The following is a 27,281-nucleotide window of genomic DNA, read 5'->3' on the forward strand; positions in this document are numbered from 1 at the left end:
CCTTCTGAAAAATTTGGCCACACAGTCTAAACAGATAACAAATGGATTAGAGAGAAAAAGAAGTAATTCTCTTAAAGAAACAAAATCAATCTTTGCGTAACTGTCCTATATAGAAGTATGCTGCAAATGATTCCCCCAATTATTCACTTTTGGTATAAATTAGATAGAACAATTGCAGCTTTCTTTAACAATAAAAAAGTGTGTAATTCAGTGGAAAATAGCGCCCTTTAATGATGACAGCAAAAAGGTTTTAATTTAAAACTCCCATTGACTAACATTTCAGAGTTAAAGGAACACTCCACTTTTTTTGGAAATAGGCTCATTCTCCAACTCCCGCTGATTTAATAAGTTGAGTTTTACTGTTTTGAAATCCATTCAGCTGTTTTCCTGTTCTGGCGATATCACTTTTAGTATAGCTTAGCATAGATCATTGAATCCTATGAGACCAATAGCATCGCGTTCAAAAATGACCAACGAGTTTCCATATTTGTCCTATTTAAAACTTGACTCTTCTGTAGTTATATCGTGTACTAAGACCGGCGGAAAATGTAAAGCTGCGATTTTCTAGGCCGATAAGTTTAGGAACTACACTTCCATTCCAGCGTAAATAGTCAAGGAAATTTGCTGCCATAATATGGCCGAAGCAGGTGGAGTAATATCATGCAGCGCCTGAAATTAGTTAGTTTTAAATAGGACAAATATCGAAACTCGTTGGTCATTTTTGAACGTGATGCTATTGGTCTAATAGGATTCAATGATCTATGCTAAGCTACGCTAAAAGTGATATCGCCAGAACAGGAGAACGGCTGAATGGATTTCAAAATGGTAATACTCAACTTATTAACTCGGGGGGAGTTGGAGAATGAGCCTATTTCCAAAAAAGTGGAGTGTTCCTTTAAATATTTTTCCATTAGCTACAAGCCTTTTCATTTATTTTACGTCTTCCTTGCTTTTCTTTATTTTCCTACGACTTCTTGTTAAAATATAAAATATTTAATTCACGTTTTATGTAAATGGTGAATATTGAAATGATATCCTAGCCTATCACTGTTAACAATGAAGAAAATGAGAAATTATAGCATTGTCTACAAAAACATTTAGTAACTACAAAAGGCAAAAAGTTTTACACCTCGCTTTTTTCTGTATTTATGCTACAGTTTATACCTAGACTTTTTATCACTTGATAAACCACAAAGATATTAAAATATCTAAATTCGGGAAGTGAAAATATGTCGAAAAATTACATTCTGTTTAATGTATTGTTAATAACACTTTTAACTAATTGATTCAAACCTATGTTTTTCTGAATAAAGAGAAAGTGCAGAAAAGCAACACTGGGTCACAGAGGGTTAATCGTGGATATTTACAGTGGGTGCGTCACCAGCGTGCACCGGAAGTAAACCGCGATGGGACGCAGTGAATTTCAAGTTCATGTTGTCAAAACTTTTCGTCCGATGTGTTGTTTTCTGTATTGATAAGAGACACAAGCGCACAGTGCCATAATGGCACACCGATATCTGCATCTGTCAAGAGGCTGCAGGAACCTTCTCCACGCTCTGCTGCCAAATGTCAGATCAACAAACCGTGTGCAATCGGTAAATGTGCAGCTTGACTGTATTTCTCTAGATCTTTCATCATCCATGAACGCATTACCCTGTCACATACGCTGTGATCTAAATACGCATTTTGTCGTTACTGTAATCCGTTTGTCTTGTCTGCTGCAGACTAAAGTGTCACAGACCGGAGAATTTGATAGTAGACAAGAGTCGGCCCGTTTGACATTGCGTTGGGTAACGCGTTTAGCTCTTGTTATGTCACAGTTCTTCACATTAAATCTGTTATACCGTCAAATCTTACCAAAACGGCTTCCAAAACACCCGTTTGTGCTGTTGCTAGCTCTGCATTGCTTCTTTAGTATTTTAATAAATCTTGTTATAATTGTTACTATAGTTATAAAACAGCATTTCACTACCTGTTTTCGTTTTTGAACAGTAATATTTTCGAAATCTCTTGAGCTTACCAAGCCAAAGTACAGCAAAACTGTAACGTTTTTAAATATTTTTAATATTTGATTTCAAAGCTAATTTTAAGCATCATTACTCCAGTCTTCAGAAATCATTCTAACACTGATTTGCTGCTCAAAAACATGTAGTATCATTATTATATTGAAAACAACTGAGTAGACTTCTTTCAGGTTTCTTTGATGAATACAAAGTTCAGAAGAACAGCATTTTTCTGAAATAGAAATCTTTTTTAACTTTATAAATGTCTGTATCATCACTTTTGAATGGTTACAAAAGCTTTTTATTTCAGATAAATGCTGATCTTTGGATCTTTCTATTCATCAAAGAGTCCTGAAAGAAGTCCTAAACTGTTTTAAATATTGATAATAATAATAATAATAATAAATGTTTCTTTAACAGCAAATCAAAATGACATTAAAATGATGTCTGAAGGATCATGTGACACTGGAGACTAGAGTAATGATGCTGAAAATTTAGCTTTGATCACAGGAATGAATTACATTACATTATATATATATTTAAATAGAAAGCAGTTATTTTAAGTAGTAATAATATTATGCAATATTACTGCTTTTGCTGTATTTTGCATCAAACAAATGCTGGCTTGGTGAGCAGAATTGAATTCTTCAAAAAACATTAAAAATCTTACTGTTCAAAAACTTTTGACTGGTAGTGTACTTACATAATTTTAATAGGAAAAGGACAGGAACCTGTAAGTCCCTCCAAGAGCTCTGAACACTATCAACAGCTCATTCGATAACTAAGGAATGACTTTGAGACATATAATATTTAAGAATCTTGGAGGTTCTCCAAAGTGCTTCAGTGTGGTAATCGGAGGAAGCAAAATAGTGCCCTTAGTATTTTATTTTTTTCATTTTTACAGCAGTTGTGATTTTGTCTGTTGATCATCACCTTGTATTCACTTTTGAAGGTTCAGAGTGCTGGGCAAATCGTCCTAGACAGAAGATCCTTGCTTTCTGAGGTCTTGGGTACCTATAGAAGATTAAGCTCCAAACCTCCCAAAGGTGTGAATTACATGAAATATAAAATATAATTGAATTGCTCAAAGACTGCTCTGCTAATTGCGTTTTATTTTCTTGCACTGAAGGATTTGAAAAATACTTCCCTAATAATAAAAACGGTGGTCCAAAAAATGGTGAGCCCAAGCCGGCCAATGCAGAGGCCAAAGGTAATGTCTCTCATAAGCTTATAATGTGAATTAATTGCCTTTTACGCGGATTACAATATAATCATGCTGTTTTTTGTATGTGTTTTAACCCAGAGGCCAAACCAAACAATGCTCAGAAGACCACTGGTGGAGGTGGAAATAGTGGTGGTGGAGGAGGAGGAGGAGGAGGAAAAAGAGGGGGACGGAAAGATGAATCCAATTGGTACAGCCGTCTCCAAAAGGTGAAACATTGTCTAGTAATTATTAGTAGTAATATTAGGCTTATTGTAACATTTAAAGCTTGTTTACTATTGTTTGAGGCAGATGTAATTAAATTAAAAGGTCAAAAAATATATTGCATGGATGAAATGTTCACAATGAGGTCAATAACATGCATTTTTCTCTCACTCTCATGCAGGGCGATATGCCGTGGGATGATAAAGAGTTCCGTATGTATTTCCTGTGTGGAACGGCCTTCTGGACAGTTGTCACATATTATTTTTTCTTACGAGATGGCGGAAGAGAGGTCACCTGGAAAGACTTTGTAAATGGTTACCTTGCTAAAGGAGTGGTATGTAATTACTAATGTTTGATTAGTTTTTTTTTTTTCTTCTTCTTCCAGTAAACGTTGTTTGATGTTTCTTTTCAGCCACACTTGAACTTTGACCCATGGATTTATGTATTTTATCTTTGCTAGGTTGACAGGTTGGAGGTTATAAACAAGCGATATGTAAAAGTCGTCTTTACCCCTGGTAAAACTCCAGTTGACGGGGTGAGTTCTTTAGTTATGTTCTATTTTGGTAACACTTTACAATAAGGTTCATTAGTTAATATTAGTTAGCTACATTAGTTAACATAAAATAAGAATGAACAATACTTCTACAGCATTTATTAATCTCAGTTAATGCACTGTGAACTAACATGAACGAAAACTAACATTAACAAAGATTAATAAACAGTGTAATAAATGTATTGTTCATTGTTTGGTAATTTTAGTTAATACATTACCAATGTTAACAAATGACACCATATTGTAAAGTGTTACCATTATTTTTAGATTATCCATTAGCTAGGACCGACTCTCAGGCTGGCATACACTACCACTCATAAGTTTATTTATTTTTTAAATAAATTTATATTTTAATTTAGCAAGTATGCATTAAATTGTTTAAGATTGATAGCAAAGATATGTTGCATGTGATTTCTATTTCAAATAAATGCTGTTCTTTTGAACATTCTATCCATCAAAGAATCCTGAAAAATGTATCATTTTCCACAAAAATATTAAGCAGCACAACTGTTTTCAGCATTGATAATAATAAGAAATATTTGTGAGCACCAAATCAGAATATTAGATTAATTTCTGAAGGATAATGTGACATCTTTGATCAAAATAAATGCAGCTTTGGTAAACATAAAAAAAAAAAAAAATCTTACCTACCCCAAACCTTTGAATGGTAGTATATGTACAGTATAATCAGTCGAAGTTTATTGCCTTGCAGAATCTTCAAAATGTTAATTGTTTTACCAAAATAAGGGATCATACAAAATGCATGCTATTTTTTATTTAGTACTGACCTGAGTAAGATATTTCACATAAAAGACGTTTGCATATAGTCCACAAAAGAAACAAATTGTTGAATTCATAAAAACGACCCTGTTCAAAAGTTTACATACACTTGATTCTTACTTATTGATACTTCAGTAGAAAACAAAGCATTAAGATTTTACAGCCTTTACACTTAATGTAAAAATTTGAATTTTAAGATTAGGGTAAATTTAACTCATTTTGTCTTCTGGGAAACATGTATCTTCCGTAACTTCTGAGAGGAAGTACTAAATGAAAAAATATGACATTTAGGCAAAATAAGAAAAAATGTACACGGAGTCCCTCAGTTGTCCTCAGTGTGAAAAGATGGATCTCAAAATCATGCAGTCATTGTTGAAAAGGGTTCAAATACACAAAAATGCTGAAAAACCAAAGAATCTGTGGGACCTGAAGGATTTTTCTGAAGAACAGCGGGCAGTTTAACTGTTCAGGACAAACAAAAAAAACACACACAGGTGTGTGTGGATCATTCAGGTAACAATGCAGTATTAAGAATCAAGTGTATGTAAACTTTTGAACAGGGTCATTTTTATAACTATTATTTTCTCTTTTGTGGAGTATATGTAAACGTTTTTTTATTTAAAATATCTTATTCAGATCAGTACTAAATAAAAAAGGTGTAACTTTTAAGGTGTATGTAAACTTTTGATTTTAACTGTATTTCTCTTGTTTCTGAAAACTATTTCATAACAATGAAACACAACCAACTGTGATCTTTTCTTCAAGCAATACGTGTGGTTCAACATCGGCAGTGTGGACACATTTGAGCGGAACCTGGAAACTGCTCAGCTTGAGATGGGTATTGAAGGAGAGAACAGATTGCCAGTCGTCTATTCCACTGAAAGTGATGGGTGAGATATTGACGTAAATCAGGAGTCACCAAACAAGGTCCCGGAGGGCCGGTGTCCTGCAGAGTTTAGCTCCAACACCTGAACACACCTGAACCAGCTAATCAAGGTCTTACTAGGTATACTTGAAACTTCCAGAAACTCTGCATGACACTGGCCCTCCAGGACCGACTTCAGTGACCCCTGACATAATTTATACTTTTTTTGTAATGTAAGCAACAGATAATCAGATAATATCATCAGTCGAACTAGAAGCTTAAATGCTGTGCTTAAACTTCCATCTTTTCCTGTTTCATTTTCAGGTCCTTCCTCCTTAGCATGTTTCCCACTGTATTGATCATTGGGTTCTTGCTGTTCATGCTGAGGAGAGGGCCTGCTGGCGCAGGGAGGCCAGGAAGGGGAATGGGTGGGCTCTTCAGTGTCAGCGAGACCACTGCCAAAGTACTACGAGATGAGATCGATGTCAAATTTAAGGATGTGGCGGGCTGTGAGGAGGCCAAATTGGAGATCATGGAGTTTGTAAACTTTCTTAAGAACCCAAAGCAGTACCAGGATTTGGGTGCCAAGATTCCAAAGGTAGCCTAGACTTTTACATAACATTGCATAACTGGCTTGTAATTTAGTAAGTCATCTGAGATTTCAACTCAGAAATCTGTTTAATCTTCTTGTTAGGGGGCTATTTTGACTGGACCCCCGGGCACAGGAAAGACTTTACTAGCCAAGGCCACTGCAGGAGAGGCCAACGTCCCCTTCATCACTGTGAATGGATCAGAGTTCTTAGAGATGTTTGTGGGGGTCGGGCCAGCCAGAGTAAGTACAGTTTTTGTATCCTATTATGAGCTTCACGGAGCTTCACAAACCTATGTGACTAAAACACTCTCATTTTGGGTAGGTTCGGGATCTTTTTGTATTAGCCCGGAAGAATGCTCCATGCATTCTCTTCATAGATGAGATCGATGCTGTAGGAAGAAAGCGTGGCAGAGGCAACTTCGGTGGACAGAGTGAACAAGAGAACACACTCAACCAGTTACTAGTTGAGATGGATGGTTTGTGTCTAGACAACAATAGTTTCCCTACAGTATGAATAAAGTTCCCCAATTATACCATTTTTAATGTTTACATGCATTTTCTCAAAATATGGATTTAATATCACATCATCTTCTAGCGAATCTCTAGAAGTTTGAGCATCTCATTCTTCTAGTGATTTTGCCAACGCAGACCATAGGCAGGCATTATGCAAATGTGTGACAACATTATGTGTAGCCGTCACATAAGTGGGTTTTGAATTACTAATGACTGGTTCAGGCTGTACAAAGTCGATTCTTTATTTTGGGAGACAATACCTTTATTTATCATGCACTTTCAGCTTTACAACTTTGCAGATCGTTTTCATTTACATACAGCTACATTGCACACTGCATGAAAGGCAATATTCAAAATGGCGTAATAGGGGCACTTTAAATGATTTTAGATTTCTTTACAATTTCAGATTTATTGATCATTTCATTATAAATGTTAGATTTGTTTAGAATTTAGAAACTCAAGTGTCAAATCATCGAACAGTATTTAAAGTTGGTATTAAAAATGATGTGATGTACATATATATGGAAATTTATATAATTCTTTCTTATTTTTAGGATTTAACACTGCTACCAATGTTGTAGTGCTGGCAGGCACCAACAGACCAGATATTCTAGATCCAGCTCTGATGAGGCCTGGACGCTTTGATAGACAAATATATATTGGTAAGGGTTTTCGTCACCTGTCCATGTTTGTTCATTTATTTTATTTAATATAGTAATGCCCTTTAATATCCTTTCAATTAGCTATATTGTTAAATATTATTCCAATTTAAAATAAATTATAGCTGTTTTAATATAAAAATAATTTTCATCAGCTTTTTTCAGCAATGATTTTTCGGAAATCATTGTAATATGATGATTTTGTACATTAATAATGTTAAAAACATTTGTGCTGTTTAATATTTGTGACCCTGGACCACAAAACCAGTCTTAAGTTGCTGGGGTATATTTGTAGCAATAGCCAAAAATACATAGTATGGGTCAAAATTATTGATTTTTCTTTTATGGTAAAAATCATTAGGAAATTAAGTATAGATCATGTTACATTAAGATTTTTTTGTAAAATTCCTACTATAAATATATCAAAATGTAATTTTTGATTAGTAAGTAGTAATGCATTGTTAAGAACTTAATTTGGACAACTTTAAAGGTGATTTTCTCAGTATTTTGATTTTTTTGCATCCTTAGATTCCAGATTTTCAAATAGACGTATCTCGGCCAAATATTGTCCTATCCTAACAAACCATATATCAATAGAAAGCTTATTTATTGAGCTTTCATATGATGTATATATCTTTTTTGTAAAATTTAACCTTATGACTGGTTTTGTGGTCCAGGGTCACATTTGTAACATTTTTTTAGGATTCTTTGATTTATTTGAAATCTTTTGTAATATAAATGACTCTACTATCATTTTTGATCAATTAAATGCATCCTTGTTGAATAAAAATATTAATTAAAAAAATCTTACCGACTCCAAACATTTGAACTGTAAGACCTTGCAGAATCTGCAAAATGTTAATTATTTTACCAAAATTAGAGGGATCATACAAAATGCATGTTATTTTTTTATTTAGTACCAACCTGAATAAGATATTTCACATAAAAGACGTTTACATATAGTTCACAAGAGAAAATAATAGTTGAATTTATAAAAATGACCGTGTTCAAAAGTTTACATACACTTGATTCTTAATACTATGTTGTTACCTGAATGATCCACAGATGTTTTTTGTTTAGTGATAGTTGTTCATGAGCCCACTGTTCTATCGTAAAATCCTTCAGGTTCCACAAATTATTTGTTTTTTCAGTATTTTTGTGTGTTCAAATCCAATGACTGTATGAGTGCAACTGTTACAGAAGAAACAAAAAAACACAGCTGTGGATCATTCAGGTAACAATACAGTATTAAGAATCAAGTATATGTAAACTTCATTTTTATAAATTCAGCTATTATTTCCTCTTATTCCATGGAATGTCTGGATACTGGATTCTGATTGGCTGGCAGGTGTGCAGTAAAACCGTTTAATGCACAGGTAGTTCCAAGTCAGTTTAATCACCGTTCTATATTAATGCGCTGCTTTAATTGATGCACGCAAAACCACAGAGAGAGAGAGAAAGAGGTCGGAGATCGCATCGCACATACATAAACTTCTTGTCAGCGTTTGCCTGCGATCCTTATTAAAATATCCTAGATACTAGATCGCTACATTATATTCCTCAGCAACGGGGCGGTAAAGCTGCTGTTTTTGAATGAATTGTTGTTTGTAGAGAGAGACGCACAGCATGCAGGCAGGTAACGTTACGCACACACACAACTGTCATCTCTCTTGCCTTCACACTCTCTCTTGGTCGATCGATAATCTACTGAAACAAATGCTATTTTTCATTCAAATAAATGTGATCTTACCGGACTATTTAATCTCCGAGTCTGATTTGAAGCGGGCAGAATGCTAGAGCTGCGTGTCATAACTGACGAAAATAACCGTCTTTTTTATCCATTCAGTCAAATTTTGCGCTGCAAATATCAATCCTAGTTTTAATTTGTCTATAACCATGGAATAAGCGGGATAATCAACGGCTTGCCGTGCGTTAAAGGATTTAAAATGCACTTCGCGGAGGCAACCACCCTCCGCTTCGCGTCGGGCGGTTATTAGCCTCCACGTCGTGCATTTAAAATCCTTTAACGCACGGCAAACCGTTGATTATCCCTTACTTGTGGACTATGTGTAAGCATCTTTTATGAGAACCATCTTATTTAGGTCAGTACTAAATAAAAAAATAACATGCATTTTGTATGATCACTCATACCTCACATTCTGCACGGTGTATGTAAACTTTTGACTTCAGCTGTAAGTATATGTGTATTTTGTATATTGCATAATGATTGCAGGGCCACCAGATATCAAAGGCAGAGCCTCTATATTCAAAGTCCATCTGAGACCATTAAAGCTGGATGCAAAGATGGACAAAGAATCCCTGGCAAGGAAAATGGCTGCTCTAACACCTGGTTTTTCAGGCATGTAAAGACTTTAAACGTTCAGGTTTCAAAAGTTGTTTAGGAGATGGGACCAAAGTTTCACCGTTTACTAATTTCTCTCTTGACAGGTGCGGACATCGCTAATGTGTGCAACGAGGCTGCGCTAATTGCAGCCCGTCACCTTTCTGATTCCATCAACCAAAAACACTTTGAGCAAGCCATTGAACGAGTAATTGGGGGTAAGTGACAGACGTGAAGTTTGAAAATCTCACTTTAATATTTGTGCTACACATATTTATAGCAAACTGTGATAGATATTAATCTCTGAGAGTGCATGCATAGTGTGAAGTTCAGATAATTATAAGCTTCCTGCATGTTTAGGTCTTGAGAAGAAGACGCAGGTGTTGCAGCCAGAAGAGAAAAAGACAGTGGCTTACCACGAGGCTGGTCATGCTGTAGCCGGCTGGTTCCTTGAGCACGCTGACCCTTTGCTTAAAGTAAAACTCCTACTTATTCACCTGTACTTTAGTAGTTTGCTTTCTCAGTGTGCTCAGTCATATCATCGGTCGTTTCAGGTGTCCATTATCCCACGCGGGAAAGGTTTGGGCTATGCCCAGTATTTGCCTAAAGAGCAGTACCTGTACACCAAGGAGCAGCTGCTGGACAGGATGTGCATGACGCTGGGTGGACGTGTGTCTGAGGAGATCTTTTTTGGCCGCATTACCACAGGGGCTCAGGATGACCTGAAGAAAGTGACACAGAGTGCATATGCACAGGTCAGTCATACATTTATATGATTTGATCATTGCCTGTTTAGAAAGTGTCATTGGTGGTTTATGCATAGTAAATAAATTATTTCTGACCATTTGATTGCCGTTTGATAGGATTTTACTTTCATTTTAAAAGTAAATTTGTGCTGCTTTTGAAAAGGTTTAAAAAATAATTTTGTTATATATGTGACCCTGGTCTACAAACCCAGTTTTAAGTAGCATGGGTGTATTTGTAGCAATAGTCAACAATACATTGTATGGGTCAAAATGATAGATTTTTCTTTTATGCCAAAAATCATTCGAATATTAAGTAAAGATCATGTTCCATTAAGATATTTTGTACATTTTATACCGTTCATATATCAAAACTTAATTTTTGATTAGTAATATGCATTACTAAGAACTTCATTTGGACAACTTTAAAGGGGAGATTAGATTTTTTTCCACCTTCATATTTCAGATTTTCAAATAGTTGTATCTTGGCCAAATATTGTCCTATCCTAACAAACCATACATCAGTGTAGAGCTTATTTATTCAGCTTTTCATTTATTCATAGGGATATTTCGCGATGCAAAAATGTTAAGATATGTATCGTAGAGTGATGACGATACATTTACGATGACATCAGTCTAATCCTACTGGTTGAGCTGCCGACGTCTCCTACTCTGCAACAGCGCTGCTTGTGCTTTCATTGCAGAATCAGATGCAGAAATCATTTGATCTGAATATTAGTAGAGCAACATGAGTTCGGCTGAAACTGAAATTAAAGATACCCCGTCTTCACGTCTGACAGCATTTTGGTTTTACAGTCACGCGACAGTACGACGGTAGAAAAAAAAATTACAGACAAAACATTATTACAGTCACGGTGCATGTTAGAAGTTTCGTGCTTCAGACTCACCCGCTTTTCGAACAAACATTTCTTAAAGCTTTTATGGCTCTTCGCGACAGGAACCTCCGAAGATGTATTGAAATCGTTTTATGAGCAGCAGCCACGATTTAACCAGTTACCGCACAGATTATTATTAACAACCAAAAGCACATTTCACTGAGCGCATACGGAGAAAGGCTATAAATAAAGAAAAAAAAATCCAGAAAATGCGTGTAGTATAGCATGCGCAGGTTAAAATACAATTATGTGTAAAATGTCTTAGTAAACTGTGTCTGATATGAAAACTACGCTAGTCATTAGCTATGTTTCCATCCAAAAATGCGAATTTAACTTATGCGCAAAACTGGAACATCGCATAAAACATTTGCGCATAAAGCACCGTTTCCATCCAACGAGACAAAGAGAACAAAATCGTCACTTCCTGATAAACTTTCACTAAATATCAAAAAAAAAAAAAAAAAAAAAAGTCATGAAAATAATAATTTTCAGATTTCCCCAGCGGTTAATTGACATGTGACAACACGGGCAGTACCGGTATCACCGAGGGAAAGGATGAGGGATAGTTTTCTCTCGTTTCCACGCTTTTATTCGCTTTTAAAAGCTTGTAAATGTCCGTAAGCATTTTACTTTCACTTTCGATTTAGCGGCAGTTCGGTGTCAATTGATTGAATGGACAACAACAAAACAGTACGACAAACTCACTTAGTCTATTTTAAACATAGAATTGTTAATTTATTAACAAAAACAAATAAATAACTGTTAAATAACTTCCACAAAGTTTAATTATGAGAAATAGACCTACTGAAAATTGGCATCACGGTGGAAACAAATAAATAAGAAACGAATGTTCTTCCAATGAGCTTCCAAAATCACCTTAGATAAACGAAAACAGTCAACAGGCCTTTTTACAATACAAAATACTTTTAAAACTAAATCTTTTGGCAACGTCTTGCCTTTCTCACCTTACTGAAATGAAATCGGACGCATACCGCGGATGTGACTGTTGTTAGGCACACTGCATTGAGCAGCCGCGTTCAGTTTTTAATTGTACTGTTTGTTCTCTAACTGAACTAAATGATTTTTATTTCTGTAAAATAATCAAAACGACCGCAGGGCCGGTGCCGTGGTGGGCAAGTGACGAAACCACTTAAGGAAACATTTCAGAATGACCAAAACAACATTTCTGATGCTGTGTAACAAGATGGGTCCGCTGGTTAGTCAAGTTATCCCGTTCCAGCGTGCAAAGTCACATTACTTTTTTAATGCGCATGGAGGAATTTATTCGGTAAAGTGTTTCCATCGTAGTTTATGCGCATTTTTTCTTATCGGATAAAAAATTTATCCTACTTAGTTGTGCGCATAAGTTTTTTATGCGCATTTTCAGAATTTATGCGCATTTTCGCGTTTCCATTCAGAGATTTTTTATGCGATATTCCAAAATGCGCATAAAATAGGTGGATGGAAACACAGCTATTGTCCCATAAAATGACAAATAGCAAATAACACAGAGTATTTATTACGTTTCATTTATTTTGTTTTTGTTAAGTAAAATGAGACCTTGTTGTTTGCAACTACGTTTACCCCGAGACCGCGTCGCGAACACCAGCTCGACCGCAAAACACTTTCACTATGAGAGAAAGCGGCAGCCGCGCAGAGATTTCACCGCTTGACGCGTCCCATGTGAAAGGGCTTTTAAACGGTCTTCAGACAGAGCGTGAACACAAGAACGGGACCGTTTGAGAGCAGCGTCAGCGTGTACCGGATTGAGTCCAAAGACCAAATACCCGTGCATGTCACCCGCACTGCACCTGACAGATAAATATTGTTCCACCGTTACGTCAGTTATAGCGGTTCACCTGTCGGGTAGGACTCTGTTTCGCACACACAAAGAATCTTGCATCGCTAGCAGGTTTAAAGAATTTGACATCTTGACAATTTTATCACTATCATGTTAAATTAAAAAAAAAAAATTGTTAATTTGAATACAGAAGGTTTTTATTAAACCTTAAAATGTGACCTTGTATGTAAAACTAAGAAAGTTATTGAAATTTGTTTATTTTTTAAAATAAATCTGTTGTTTGATTTTCAATTTCATGTTTTAATTTTTGTTCAAAATATCGTGATACGTATCGTACCGTGAACCCAATATCGCGATACGTACCGTATTACATATCGTTACACCCCTATTTATTCATACATTTCCTTATGACATGGTTTTGTGTTCCAGGGTTACATATTGTTTTCTTAAGAAAGAACAGAATGCATTTTGAGATAAATACATTATTGTTAATTTTTTTTTAATAATTATTTTATCTTTTAACAATTGAAACGTTTAATATTATCATTGTTGAAAACCATGTTTGATGATTAATATTTTAGTGAAAACTGTGATACTCTGCCAGTCAAAAAAATCAACAATGCATTAAATTGATTAAAAGTGACAGTAAAGACATTTATAATGTTACAAAATATTTATATTTCAAACTTTTGTGACTTCAGCAGGTATCACTTAATATTACACCTAAATGTGTATTTTTTGTTCTTTAAAATAATAAGAATAAGAATAAAATGTTTCTTGAGCAGCAAATCAGCATATTAAAATGATATCTGAAGGATCATGTGACACTAAAGACTGGAGTAATGGCTGCTGAAAATTCAGCTTTCCATCACAGTAATAAATTATATTGTAAAATGTAATAAAATAGTAAGCAAATAAAATAGTAAAACAATTTAAATTGTAATGTTATTTTTACAGTATTTTGACCAAATAAATACAACTTTAGTGAGCACAAAGATGGTAGTGCATATATATTTATTTGACTGACCCCAAATTCTGAACGCTAGAACGTTACAAAAGATTTATATTTTAAATAGATGGCATTCTTTTTAATAAATATATATATGTATATATATGTGACCCTGGACCACAAAACCAGTCTTAAGTCGCTGGGGTATGTTTGTAGCAATAGCCAAAAATACATTGTATGGGTCAAAATTATTGATTTTTCTTTTATGCCAAAAATCATTAGGAAATGAAGTAAAGATCATGTTCCATGAAGATTTTTTGTAAAATTCCTACTATAAATATCAAAATGTAATTTTTGATTAGTAATATGCATTAAGAACTTAATTTGGACAACTTTAAAGGTGATTTTCTCAGTATTTCGATTTTTTTGCACCCTCAGATTCCAGATTTTCAAATAGACGTATCTCTGCCAAATATTGTCCTAATATTTATTTATTGAGCTTTCATATGATGTATACATCTCAGTTTTGTAAAATTTAACCTTATGACTGGTTTTGTGGTCCAGGGTCACATATATTAATCAGTACAACTTTCCAACATTGATAGTAAATCAGCATATTAGAATGATTTCTGAATGATTGTGTGACACTGAAAATAGAAAAAAAAAAATAGAAAAACACTATTTTAAATTGTAATATTTCACAATATTACTGTTTTTTGTGTTTGTTTCATTCTTTTTAACATTTTATTCATCAAAGAATGCTGAAAAAAGTACAACTTTTTCCAACATTCATGATAAATTAGCATATTAGAATGATTTCTGAAGGATCATGTGACACTGAAGACTGCAGTAATGATGCTGAAAATTTAGCTTTGCATCACAGAAATAAATTGTGTTTTAAAATGAAAACCACTATTTTAAATTGTAATAATATTACAGTTTTTCTGTATTATTAATCAAATAAATGCAGCCTTGAAGAGTAGAAAAGAAATTTTACTGATATAAGCGAAATGACTGTTTTATGTATTATATCCACAATACAATCCACGGACCCCAGCTAAAAAACGGTTACTCTTCCATCTACAGATTGTGCAGTTTGGCATGAATGAAAAGGTAGGCCAGGTGTCTTTCGACCTGCCACGGCAGGGAGAGGTAGTTTTGGAGAAGCCGTACAGCGAGGCCACGGCATGCCTCATCGACACAGAGGTCAGAAACCTCATCACCATGGCCTATCAGCGCACACAGCAGCTTCTGAATGAGAAGAAAGCTGAGGTGGAGAAGGTACAGCAGGCCATGATCAAGATCAGTGCATTTTACATTCATTTGTTTTCATCATCATGAATTGTCTACACAGAAACCAACTGTGAGCTTAACAGTAATTCTCCTCTTTTACCACTAGGTGGCACTACGTCTATTGGAGAAAGAGGTGCTGGATAAGAACGACATGGTGGAGCTGCTGGGCCAAAGGCCGTTTGCTGAAAAGTCAACTTATGAAGAGTTTGTGGAGGGAACAGGGAGCATGGACGAGGATACATCACTGCCGGAGGGCCTGAAGGACTGGAACAAGGAGCGCGGCAGCGAAAAGGAGGAGAGTACAGAGGAGCAGGTTGCCCGACAGATCACCGGTGGTATGCCCTTCTGAGGACACGCGTTAATCGTGACCCTGGAGGGTCAGAGCACTTATTTAAGAGATGGGAAACACTTGTCTGACGGACACTGAGGCAAGTACCCTGTTCTTCAAGACAGCCGTGATTTAAGATCACGGCTCTCTTGGTAGTAAGTGTCAGACTTATGTTGTGTACAGTACAGTGTTTATGAAATATAAACTTTCTTGTGCTGAATTTGATTGTGTTTCAGCAAAAGTGAAAAGAATCATACGTTGAAGGTGAAGTGTATTTTCCATGACACATCAGTGCTTTGCCAAAAAGAATCTGTTTAATTTAAGGCAAAAAGCACTGTAGCTCAAGAAAGATTCTCTGTAGTCATTTCAATATTATCTTTCAATGACCAAGAAGACATACAAAAATATATATATCTTTACGTCTAACAGGAAACATGTTGGCCTGTAAGCTTTGCTTCTAAGGTGCGCGGGTTGCGTTTTCTCTTTCTGTACAAGATTCTAGGTCAAAACTGCTACAATTTTGTGACTTTTCTAAAAGGTCCTTTTGCAGTTCTGCTTGCTTACTGGCCATCTGAAAGACTGAAATATACATGAATGTTGTGAACAGTGCACACTCGTGTTAACCTCCATGCTCTTCTCTCACAGATGTGCACCGGCATGAGCGTCAGCCTTTGGTTTCCATGTTATTTTATGCAATCAGTCCTTTGATTGAAGGACAGAGCAGTTGTTTTTGATGTGTTTTCTTCTGTTGAAGTTTATTTGCGTCATATATGGCCCACGCAGCTGCTCTTTGTGGTTGATTAAACTAGGGCTGGGACATGATTAATCGCGATTAATCGCATCCAAAATAAAAGTTTATGTTAACATACTAAATGTGTGTTTACTGTGTATATTTATTATGTATATATAAATACACACACAAACATGTATATTAAAGAAAACTGAAAATAAAAATTAAATTAAAATAAATAAAATATTTATAATTCTATATATAATCTAAATTAAATACAAATATAACTATCCACACATATAAGTATTTTTTAAAGGCTATACATGTATGTGTGTGTATTTATATATACATAATAAATATACACAGTAAACACACATTTAGTATGTTAACATAAACTTTTATTTTGGATGCGATTAATCGCGATTAATCGTGTCCCAGCCCTAGATTAAACTATAACTCAGTTCAAAATAATCGCATACCATGTAAGTCGCGTTTGTAATGAAATAGGATGCAAGCATACACAAATGCAGAGAAGTAGTTCATTATGTTAATGATCAGCTTATGGACGTGTGTGATTATTGACAGCAGTATTTATTCCACAGTTCTACAATCCGAATCACAAAACGAGCTTCAGAACACAATCTAATGCGCATTGTCCTTTTGTGACTTCAGCTTGATATTACATCTAAATGTGTATTTTGTTCTGTGCAAAGGGTTTTGAACATGTTTGAAAACCTAAATAAATCCACATAAATTTAAAATGATTCTCTTTAGTCCTTAATACCTCTTTGTGTGGCATGAATTGGTTTGTTTTGTTTAGGACATGGCTTTCAGATTGTTAGTAGATACACTGATCCACGGTTACAAAAAATATAGCTGCAAGCAGCAATTATCAGGGTTCAAGCGCTTTAAGGCAGTTAAGCACGTATGAAAAAAGACATTACATATTATTTAGCAAGCCTGTAACCACATAAATTTAGTTTTTTAAGGTTTATGACTGTTATAGTGCCAGCTGTGGTCTCATCTCCCTGAAACCTTCATGCTTATTTACAATCACCTGTCACATGTGCTCACCAGGTTTTGTGAAGTTTTGAGTTTTTGTTTAGGCTTTATAGGCTTCTGGGTATATATTTGGACAGGCCCCTTTTCTAAACAATGCCGTTATAGCTTCCCAAAATGTAATTTCAACATTTATTTGACAATTATTGACTGAGAAATTTCAGAGAATTGAGCAAAAAACCTAGGACTAGTTTGTAAATGTAGTTTTTTTTCTCAATCATTTAACAAACTATTTGATTGACAGCAGTGTTTCTTGAGGCAAAGTTGTTCAAAATGAGGAAATCTATCGTATGATACAAATATTGTGTATGTGTGAAAAACTGCGCAATATACACTCAATGCAAAATGCGATATCGCCCCCCCTTATGGTGTATTCACACCAGACGCAAATGAAGCGTTAAGCATGAGTGATTTACATGTTAAGTCACCGCAAAGACACGATAGACATCCTGCAGCGCGATTTGCATGAATTGAGCATTTCGGGCGAGTTGAAAAATCTGTCTGAACTTTGGCGAATATTCGCGCCACCTTAACCAATCAGGGGCTTGCTCTAGTAGTGATGTGATTATGTTGTAGCGAGCGTAGGCAGAAATCTGAAACAACAATGGACCCAGACACGGCGCTGAACAAATCTACGCCGTTTTTCAGCCTTCCATAGCACATAAAGCGCAGCTATCCTCTCAACAAAATCCATGCCGGCCATTTCGCAACAACTGAAGCCGCCTGGCAGAAGCCCCTCCCATGATGCAAATTCGCATCTGTTGGGAAGTGAATTTCACACACGAATAAAGTGAGTAAACTCAATGTTCAAGCGTCCAACTACGCGCGATTTGTTCATGTCGCATCTTGGTGTCAGCCTCCGTTAACCTTGGCTAATAGGTGCTCCAACTTCATCGGCCAATGGCGACCATGTTTTTTGACATACGCAAATGTCCATATTGATAGGAAAACGGTTGTGTGGTTATTTTAGTATAAGCTTTCAAACTTTTCGCTGTCCCTTTGCCACAGTTATTTGAAAGTTTAACTTTTTTTGATAATTATTAATATTTACTCTCTGGAGAATCTTCCTGCACTGGTTTGGTTCCAATTGGGCGAAAAACCTCGGACTAGTTTGTAAAAGTAGGCTTTTCAGAAAATCCAAAATTCTCAAAAATGTTGCGTTTTGTGACCATTGAATCTGAGGTGTGTGTTTTGTCTGGCATGAGCCAAGGACTCCAATGACATAAGGCACCTGAGTTTAGGATTTATGAGCGATTTCGTACTTTTGACTGCTGTAGCACCCCTGGCAGGCCATTCGAGGTGAGCCTTGGCAACGTTGTAGAAGGTGTGAATACTACCATCCCTCTAAGTTTCAAGAAGGGGTTCCCACAGGTCTTTAAAATCTTTGAAAGTTTGTGAATCTGAAAAATAATTTCAAGGCCCTGGAGTTTTTAAAAATGAACATATTGAAAGTGCTTGAATTTGTTTTGTGCAAGAAGTTTTATGTAAAAAATCCATATTATTCCCTCTAGTCCGCTAATGTGTCATTTTGCCGACACTTTGTTGCCTATGCATACTAGCTTGCTTGATTAACGTTGGGTAGGTAGATATAAATTACAATAATTTAAGATCTAGTGGCACTGATGAACAGGAGAGCTTTGAAAATGACTCACTTGAGAGTTCACAGTTAACTACTAATGTTTATTAGAAATGAACTGGAAACTTGCTGTGATGTGTTCTAAATTTTTGTGAGATTTAAAACAATCTATTTAATAACTTGCCGTTCATGTATAATTGGGTGACATGTCCCATATTTTTAATGAAATACAGGAGCTTTTGATCCTGCATAAACATCAACGCAAGCCCCAGGAAGGTAGTAAGGACATCATTAAAATAGTTTGTGACATCAGTGGTTCAACCTTAATTTTTTATGACGTTACAAGAATTGTGCACAAAGAAAACAATAATAACTACTTTATTCAACAATTTTTTCTCTTCCGTGTCAGTCTTCGATGAGCGTTCATGAGTACCGCAACACATGAGTGTTCTGACATGGATATCTTAATTTGTGTTCTCAATTATGCGAACAAAGTTCTCTTTAATACTACAACAGTACATAACAAATATAGTCACAAGATTTTATATTTAATACAACTAGTACACTACTGTCTGTATTCACTAACCTAATGAACAGAACAGTTTCCGAACAGCCATCATTATCAAGTACTATTAACAACCACATTCCTATTTATGATCATTCTAGTAGCATGTGAAGGCAGCGTCAGTGAAAACAGGCAGAGACAATGGTAGCTTTAGCAACATTAGCCTTACAGAGTGCCAAGGAGCTCTTTCAGAAAGGCAATTTGGAAAACAAACGCATGATACTTACTTTGTCTGGTGCAGACGTTTGCGCACAAAGCATTTGTATTGATCCCTAAACATACAGTGCCTTGCAAAAGTATTCATACCCCTTCATCTTTGTCACGTTTTGTTGCAGCGTTATGTTAAACTGCTTTAAATTAGTTTTTCCCCTCATCAATTTACACTCCATACACCATAATAATGACAAAGCAAAAACCAGATTTGCAAATTTGACAAATTTATTAAAAATAAAACACTGAAATAAGTACATTGCATAAGTATTCATACCCTTAACTCAGTACATAGTTGAAGCACCTTTCCAGTCTCAAGTGTTTTTGGGTATGATGTGACAAGCTTTGCACATCTGCATTTGGCAATTATCTGCCATTCTTTGCCTCACCTTTTCACCTCTATAGCTCTGTCAGCTTGGATGGGGGCCAGCAGACATTTTCTAGAGTCCTAGTTGTTCCAATCGTCTTCCATTATGGATAATGCTTCTGTGAACCTTCAGTGCAGCAGATTTTTTTCTGAACTCTTCCCTAGATCATTGCCTTAACGCAAGTCTGTCACTGAGCTCTACAGGCAGTTATCTTGACCTCAGGACTTGGTTTTTGCTCTGATATGCATTTTCAGCTGTTAGACCTTTTCTGAGAGGTGTGTGCCTTTCTAAATCATACTCATTCAAATGAATTTGCCACAGTTTAACTCCACTCGCAGTGTAGTAACATCTAGAAGCAATATAAATGCTCCTGAGCTAAATTTCGAGTGTCCTAGAAAAGGGTATGAATACTTATGCAACGGGATCTTTTCAGTTTTTTATTTTTAATAAATTTGCACAAATGTTAAAAACTTATTTTTTGCTTTGCCATTATGGAGTAGGGAGTGTAGACTGATGTGGGAAACAAGTAATTTAAAGTAGTTTAACATAAGGCAGCAACATAACAAAATGTGAAAAAATGAAGGGGTATGAATAATTTGGCAAGGCACTGTATAGGGGACTTTACCGATTTTTTGGGGGGGGGGACATTTCCATCAAAAATTAAATTTAACCACAGTGTCTTCAGTGGCTCAGATGGAAGGAGTCTATGGAGACTCCTATGTTCGTGGGTGCATCCCAAAACAGAACACTTGTAATGCCTCTTTGGCGCTGACATAGTTTACTTCCAGCAGCTACAACAATAAGAAAGAAAACAGTAATGGCAGACTGCCGCTTCTCACTCAGGGCTGTGTCTATGCTAATAGGTCAGAGATCATCACAAATAGGTGGGATTCTAGAATTGTGGGGGAGAAATCTGGAATTGCGTGTTCAGGGAGAAAAAAATTGTGGGTGGATTTTTACCATTATAGGCTGGTTGTTTCCACACACTGTGTTCAAACACCTTATAAAAGTGATTTTTGCATAATAGGTCTCTTTAAATGTGTATTCACGCGAGCATTCGTGATGAGTGTTCGTGATGAGCGTTCAAAAATACACCCGAGCCCACTTTCAGTGGCGTAACATTTGCTGGAGCGCTGCGTTTAAACAGCAGTATGAATCAGCCGCTCGCTTGCCGGGGAGGATGTCCACATTTAGACCAGGCAAACATGAAGAGGCTTCCCTCGCTGTCTCCTCTGATTCAGCACTAAATGAAAGTCTTCCCCACACTGTGACATCACCTGCATAGATTAGCAGCTCGCCTCGGGAAAGTGGGTACTGCTGGAGTCAAAGTCAGACTGAAACTGCTTTAAAAAGTCAAAGGAGCTTTTGAGTCACCGTTTGCGACGTTCGTCCTTGACTTTATATAAGGGGTGAGATGGATGATGCAAGACTGCTTGCGATGATCCTATTTGGACAGGAAGTTTTGAGGTTTGTCAATTTGGCACCTGTGCCAATTCCTGGGGTAAAATCAGCCACTTTGAAAGTGAAGTGACTAATATGCTTTTACTGCGCACTGGGAAGCTTGGAATAGGATTGGCAAAATTCCTCAAGCTGGGAATCAATTTTGGGTTGCACTATGTCAACCTCATTGTGCAGTGGTGTTTTTAAGCATTTTACATTTATTCCAAAATAATAATTAAGGCAGTAACAATTTAAACAATATATTTTATTTAAACGATAAAACTGTTTTATTTATGAACTGATGTTCAGCTGTTCTTTTTCATAATAAACTTAGGATCATCAAAAGCACTGGTCGCAGATGCTAAGTAGGGATGGGATGATACACCTACCTCCCGATAGATACAATATGTATTAAGATTTTTTTTTTTTTTTTTTTTTTAAGAATTTCGATTCTACAAGTATTGCGATTCGATATTGCTATTAGGGCCGGGACGATTCAAATAATCAACAAAATGAGTAGAAAAAAATACTTTCTGAAATAAAATAAAGTGCTATGTTACTTTGCAAACCATTTTAGTCATGCTTCCCCATGTTTTCTCGGCAAAACAAATTTTACTTTGTTTACCGCAAAGTATATTTTGGTCATCCCATTAAAAATAACATTCAAATTGGATCATTTTAGAGCTTCAAAGTGCTCTTTAGTGGAAATTAGTTATGTTAAATGCTGGAAAGACATTAAAAAGGTGCTTGAATTTCTCTCTCAAAGGTTGTACAAACCCTGAAATGAATAATGTATTATTATTTCTACCACAACACCATGGTTATAGTTAGCATTAATACTTCTGGTTTTCTGACGGAAGTCAGCGCTGTTCATAACAGAGAATTCTGGGAAGAATTGGAATGATTCTCACTAGATCTTGCAGCAACAATTTTTCATTGTGTGGCGAATTTAAACTCTTCTTACTGGATCTCGCAGCACTGTGCAGTAACAGTGTCGCAAAATCAACTTGGCTCTTGAGTAAAGCTGTTTTGAGCTCGGACAAGTTTGTTTGCTTTGCAGTCCGAGCTGATAAACGGTCCGTGCTGTGCAGCTAATACGTAGCGCAGTTTAGTTTTGCTTTTTTTCATTTGTCGTTAAATGTTTCCCATATGCAACAGACATGGCAGCGCTTATGAGTTGAACAATGCAATGGTCGCAAAACGTTTGGAGCCCTGAAAGAGCAGATGGCTCTGCATGCTTTTAAATCGATCTCCCAGTACATTGATGTCGTTTTTATTAGTCTTCCCATTAACACCATTATATTGTTCATTCAGACTGTTTCGCATATGTGGGACACACACTAACACAAGAGGCGGGATTTATCGCACGAACCAATCACAGCCGATCAAAACCAGTCATATCGCGATATTGCGAGGCATTCTCAATTACCCCCCCCCCCCACCACCAACTCACTGCATGCTTTAGGGGGTCTGTTAAAACTCAATGGGCTCAGGGGAGGTGAGAGAGACACTGACTCCCGCTGTAACTTTACCTGCTGGTGTTGAGTGATCAATATGCTCTTTTATGTCATATTTTGTAATATTAGGTTTTTTTTGTATGAATTTAGTTCATTAATTTGTTGAGGAGACACTGCCTCCCTTGCCTCCTTGGAGGTCGACACGCTGCCTATTAAGCTATCAGCGCCAACTGGACTGTTTGAAATCATTATTTTTGAAAAATTGTCAGATGCCACTGAAATTTCAAATTTAAAGGGTAGTTCCTAAAATAAAAATTCTGTCATCATTTACTATTCCTCATGTTGTTCCAAAACCAGTATGACCTACTTTTTTCTGGAAGTCATAGTGGTTTGTAGACAAAAGAAGATATTTTGGTTAAAGTTTTTTTCCATGATATTCCTGCTGTCTGTCATCCATCTCTCACTGCTCTTGACTAAATCACTTTTGTAACTTTAATGAGAAGAAATATATATATCATGCAGTGTTTTTATACATTTGATTACTGTATACAATGTATGTAGCATTACCTAAATGATTTGTTCTACTGTAGTTTTTTTGTCCTATTGCTTGTAATACGTTTCTTATTCTTTTTTTAATTCTAACATTTTATTTGTCTTCAGTGAGCTTGAGTTTTTTTTTTGTTTTTTTTTTATTAGGCTAGTATTAGTTTGTAATATTGACACTGGTAATTTAAAAATTCTTTGGTTTCAACAATTTTGATATCTTAAAGACCTTATTTAAAGTAGGGCTGTTCAATTAACCGAAATTCGGTTTCGATTTCGATTTCTGCTTCAAACGATCATGAAAATGCAGCAATCGAAATGAAACTATTATTGCGCCCCATTCCGCCCCCTTTCCACTGATGCCCTTTTTTTTCCTCCACAAAAGCCTAATTTCACATGCAAATCAGCAAAATCATGTAACGTGACATTCATAAAATGGGACATGCTTGATTTATTAATGTTTCTTCGATGTTGTGTTTTTAATAGCGGATAAGAAAACTTGCGCTGTTCTGTGTATGCGCTCAGATACAGAACACGGACATTTAACGTTATCTTTTAGCTCAAGGTGCACCTAAACACTCAAATACACACAACAACATTTCAAAATGAGGCACTTGGTGATTATTCATGTAAACTCTTGTCAGTTCTGTCTTAAATGATCATAAACAGTTAAGAATGAAGATATGTGTGTAACAGTATATGCGGCAACACATAATATTCCTTCTGCTGTCTCTGTGCCTAATATGAATAAACATAAAAATACAAAGAAAAATCACTCACTCACTGCTCTTGAATGAAGAACGTTTGTAGTTTTAAGTAACAAAGCATGTTAAACTATTACAGTGAAGACCCTGTTTTATTTTACATTCAAATAATTACATTCAATTGCTGTAGTATTTTTAGACTACTTTAGATTTGCATTAAAATATTCAGTATTTTTTTTTAAAGCAATCTTTTTTCTCACTGTATTGCTATCTTAAAATTAATCACTATATAGAGTTTTGGACCCTGTCATAATCGTTTAAATAATCGTGATTACAATATTGACCAAAATAATCGTGATTATGATTTTTGCCAAAATCAAGCAGCCCTAATTTAAAGCCAAAATAACTATATTGTGATATATATTGCTACTGTGAAATAAAATGAGTCATATCGTGATATAAGATTTTAGTCTTCTCGTTGACCCCTAATTATCAATGTTGAAAACAGTGCTGAAAAATAGTTTTCCTCAAAATAGTTTTTTGAGGAAAAAATTTCAGGTTTTCTCTATAAAGTGAACTTCTATGGTGCCCGCAAGTTTAAACCTTTCAAAATGCAGTTTAAACACAACTTCAAATGGCTCTAAATGATCCCAGCTAAGAGAGACGGGTCTTATCTAGCGAAATGGTTGTTTTCCAAAAAAAAACAAAAAAAAAAAAAGTATATACTTTTTAACCTCAAACACTCTTGTCTAGCTCTGCGTGAACTCCCATCTCATTTTCTCCTTCAACTTCAAAATCAAAATCATCCTACATCGCTTTCAGCTTTTTTTTGTAAAGGGTGTTTGACCCTCCTTGCACATTGACTTTGTAAACACTGGGTTGGTACTTCTGCTGTGATGTAGGATGATTTTGAAGTTGGAGAAAATGAGATGGGAGTTTTTCGACATACCCTAACTGTATTGACCCGGAATTTACGGAGAGCTAGACAAGAAGAGCAACTGAGGTTAAAAAGTATCGTTAAAATGACTGTTTAGAGCATTTTGAAGCTGCATTTTGGAAGTTAAAACTGATGGGCACCATTGAAGTCCACTATATTGAAAAAAATCCTGAATAGTTTGCCTCAAAAAACATCATTTCTGTATGACTGAAGACAGACAGACATGATCATCTTGGATGACAAGGGGTGAGTAAATTTTCTGTAAATTTTTGTTCTGGAAGTGAACATCTCCTTTATAGATTATAGCATTTATTATAACATTATAAATGTCTTTGTCACTGATTAATTTAATGCATCCTGGCTAAATAAAAGTATTAATGTCAATCAATCAATCTTATCAACGTTTGAATGGTAGAGAAGGTATGCTATACAACAAGCCAGCATAATTTATAAAATCACCAGAAGTTTGCTTTATGTAGCAAGTTTCCAAGGACTTTAAGAACTGTTACTCATTTTGATAGAGAATAACTCATGGACACATGTAAAAACGTGATTGCTTCAGGAGATGCAGAGGCTGTTGGCAGTGAAAGTTGCAAACATGACTCCAGGTGATTCATTGGCGATGATCAGCGTCTGGAGGAGCAGGTAGAGTGATGAAGAGAAAGAGCGAGGGATCCCGCCTACCATCAGTACCTTAGCGTCACTCAGAGCGGCCTGACTCATACAGAAGTGTAGTAGTGGGTGAGGACTATCCTGCCAAAACTCACTCGCACACCAACTCCTTACAGCCTCTTACATCATTACACTCACACTTGTGACACCATAACATAACACAAGCACAAAATACTACAAGAACGAGCCATTTTTAACAACTTCCAGAGAACAGTCCTCGTATTTTTGTTCTTCAACGCATATGTGGAATCTGACCGCAGAGAAAATAAAAACTAAATAGACTTGTGGGTTTGATTAAATGAATTGAGCGAATGAGATTTGTAAAACGATGTCTGAAGACAGTAGAAGTTTTTCTCAGGAAAAAAGAAGTAAATTAAAAACACGTGAGATTGCACAGATGATGAGGCCTGTCTTACTCATTCCCAGAGTCCCTCCGTGTGTCATCTATAGAGAGAGGAGGCGTGGCAGGCAGTAGGATGTGTGATGACACCACCTTATGGGCACCTTTCAGAAATAGCAAACTCACCACACACGCTTACACACGCTGCCCAGGCGAACATGTGGCAATGCTAAGAATAAGTGTTTAAGAGTTGAGAATGATCTATTGGAGTGTTGTGTTCCTTTCTAAGTGTTAACAAGTCTAGGAATAGATGCAGTGATGCCAGTGGGAGGTTGAAGGGTTGCCCGTATGATGAGCCCACGAGCACATCAGCAAGAAACTAAGAGAGTTTTTATGCTTTTTCATTTGATTACACTAAATAATCCATTTAAATTTTTGAACAGGAATATGTAATCCAAAAATGACAATCTGGACCCCACTGACTTCCCCTGTATGAGAATTTATCTTTCTTTTCAAAGTATGTTTCACAGAAGAAAGTCAGGTTTGGAACAACATGAAGTTAACATTAGTGATTGACGACTTCTCTTTTTTAGGTGAACTACAGTGGTGTGAAAAAGTGTTGGCCCCCTTCCTGATTTTTTATTTTTTTGCATGTTTGTCACACTTGAATGTTTCAGATCATCAAACAAATTTAAATATTAATCAAAGATAGCACAAGTAAACACAACATGCAGTTTTTAAATGAAGGGGATTTTTTATGAAGGGAAAACAAAAATTCAAACCCACATGGCCCTGTGTGAAAAAGTGTTGCCCATCCATCCACCTCACCCCGTTAAAACATAACAGAAAGAAAGTAATTGAGATCTATCAGTCTGGAAAAGATTATAAAGCCATTTCTAAAGTTTTGGGACTCCAGCAAACCACAGTGAGAGCCATTA

General features: G+C 36.0%; 1 protein-coding gene across 1 annotated transcript; it reads left to right on the top strand.

The window, feature by feature from the left end:
• The first annotated feature begins 1,396 nt into the window (after positions 1-1,396).
• On the top strand, positions 1,397-17,233 carry afg3l2 (AFG3-like AAA ATPase 2). Its single transcript, XM_073848477.1, has 17 exons — positions 1,397-1,595; positions 2,956-3,049; positions 3,133-3,213; positions 3,307-3,434; positions 3,611-3,763; positions 3,890-3,964; positions 5,528-5,652; positions 5,952-6,225; positions 6,322-6,459; positions 6,542-6,695; positions 7,287-7,394; positions 9,625-9,750; positions 9,840-9,950; positions 10,093-10,208; positions 10,287-10,487; positions 15,208-15,402; positions 15,521-17,233. The coding sequence occupies exons 1-17, from the start codon at positions 1,503-1,505 to the stop codon at positions 15,761-15,763; spliced, it is 2,415 nt and encodes an 804-aa protein (XP_073704578.1). The 5' UTR covers positions 1,397-1,502; the 3' UTR covers positions 15,764-17,233.
• Positions 17,234-27,281: the final 10,048 nt, after the last annotated feature.

This window comes from Garra rufa, chromosome 10 (assembly GCF_049309525.1).
Source record: "Garra rufa chromosome 10, GarRuf1.0, whole genome shotgun sequence".
NCBI lineage: Eukaryota > Metazoa > Chordata > Actinopteri > Cypriniformes > Cyprinidae > Garra > Garra rufa.

Coding starts and splice junctions, on each gene's coding strand:
- afg3l2 (XM_073848477.1), top strand. CDS start 1,503: ATGGCACACCGATATCTGCATCTGTCAAGAGGCTGCAGGAACCTTCTC. Junction 3,965..5,527: donor GTAAAACTCCAGTTGACGGG/GTGAGTTCTTTA, acceptor CTTTTCTTCAAG/CAATACGTGTGGTTCAACAT. Junction 9,951..10,092: donor CATTGAACGAGTAATTGGGG/GTAAGTGACAGA, acceptor CTGCATGTTTAG/GTCTTGAGAAGAAGACGCAG.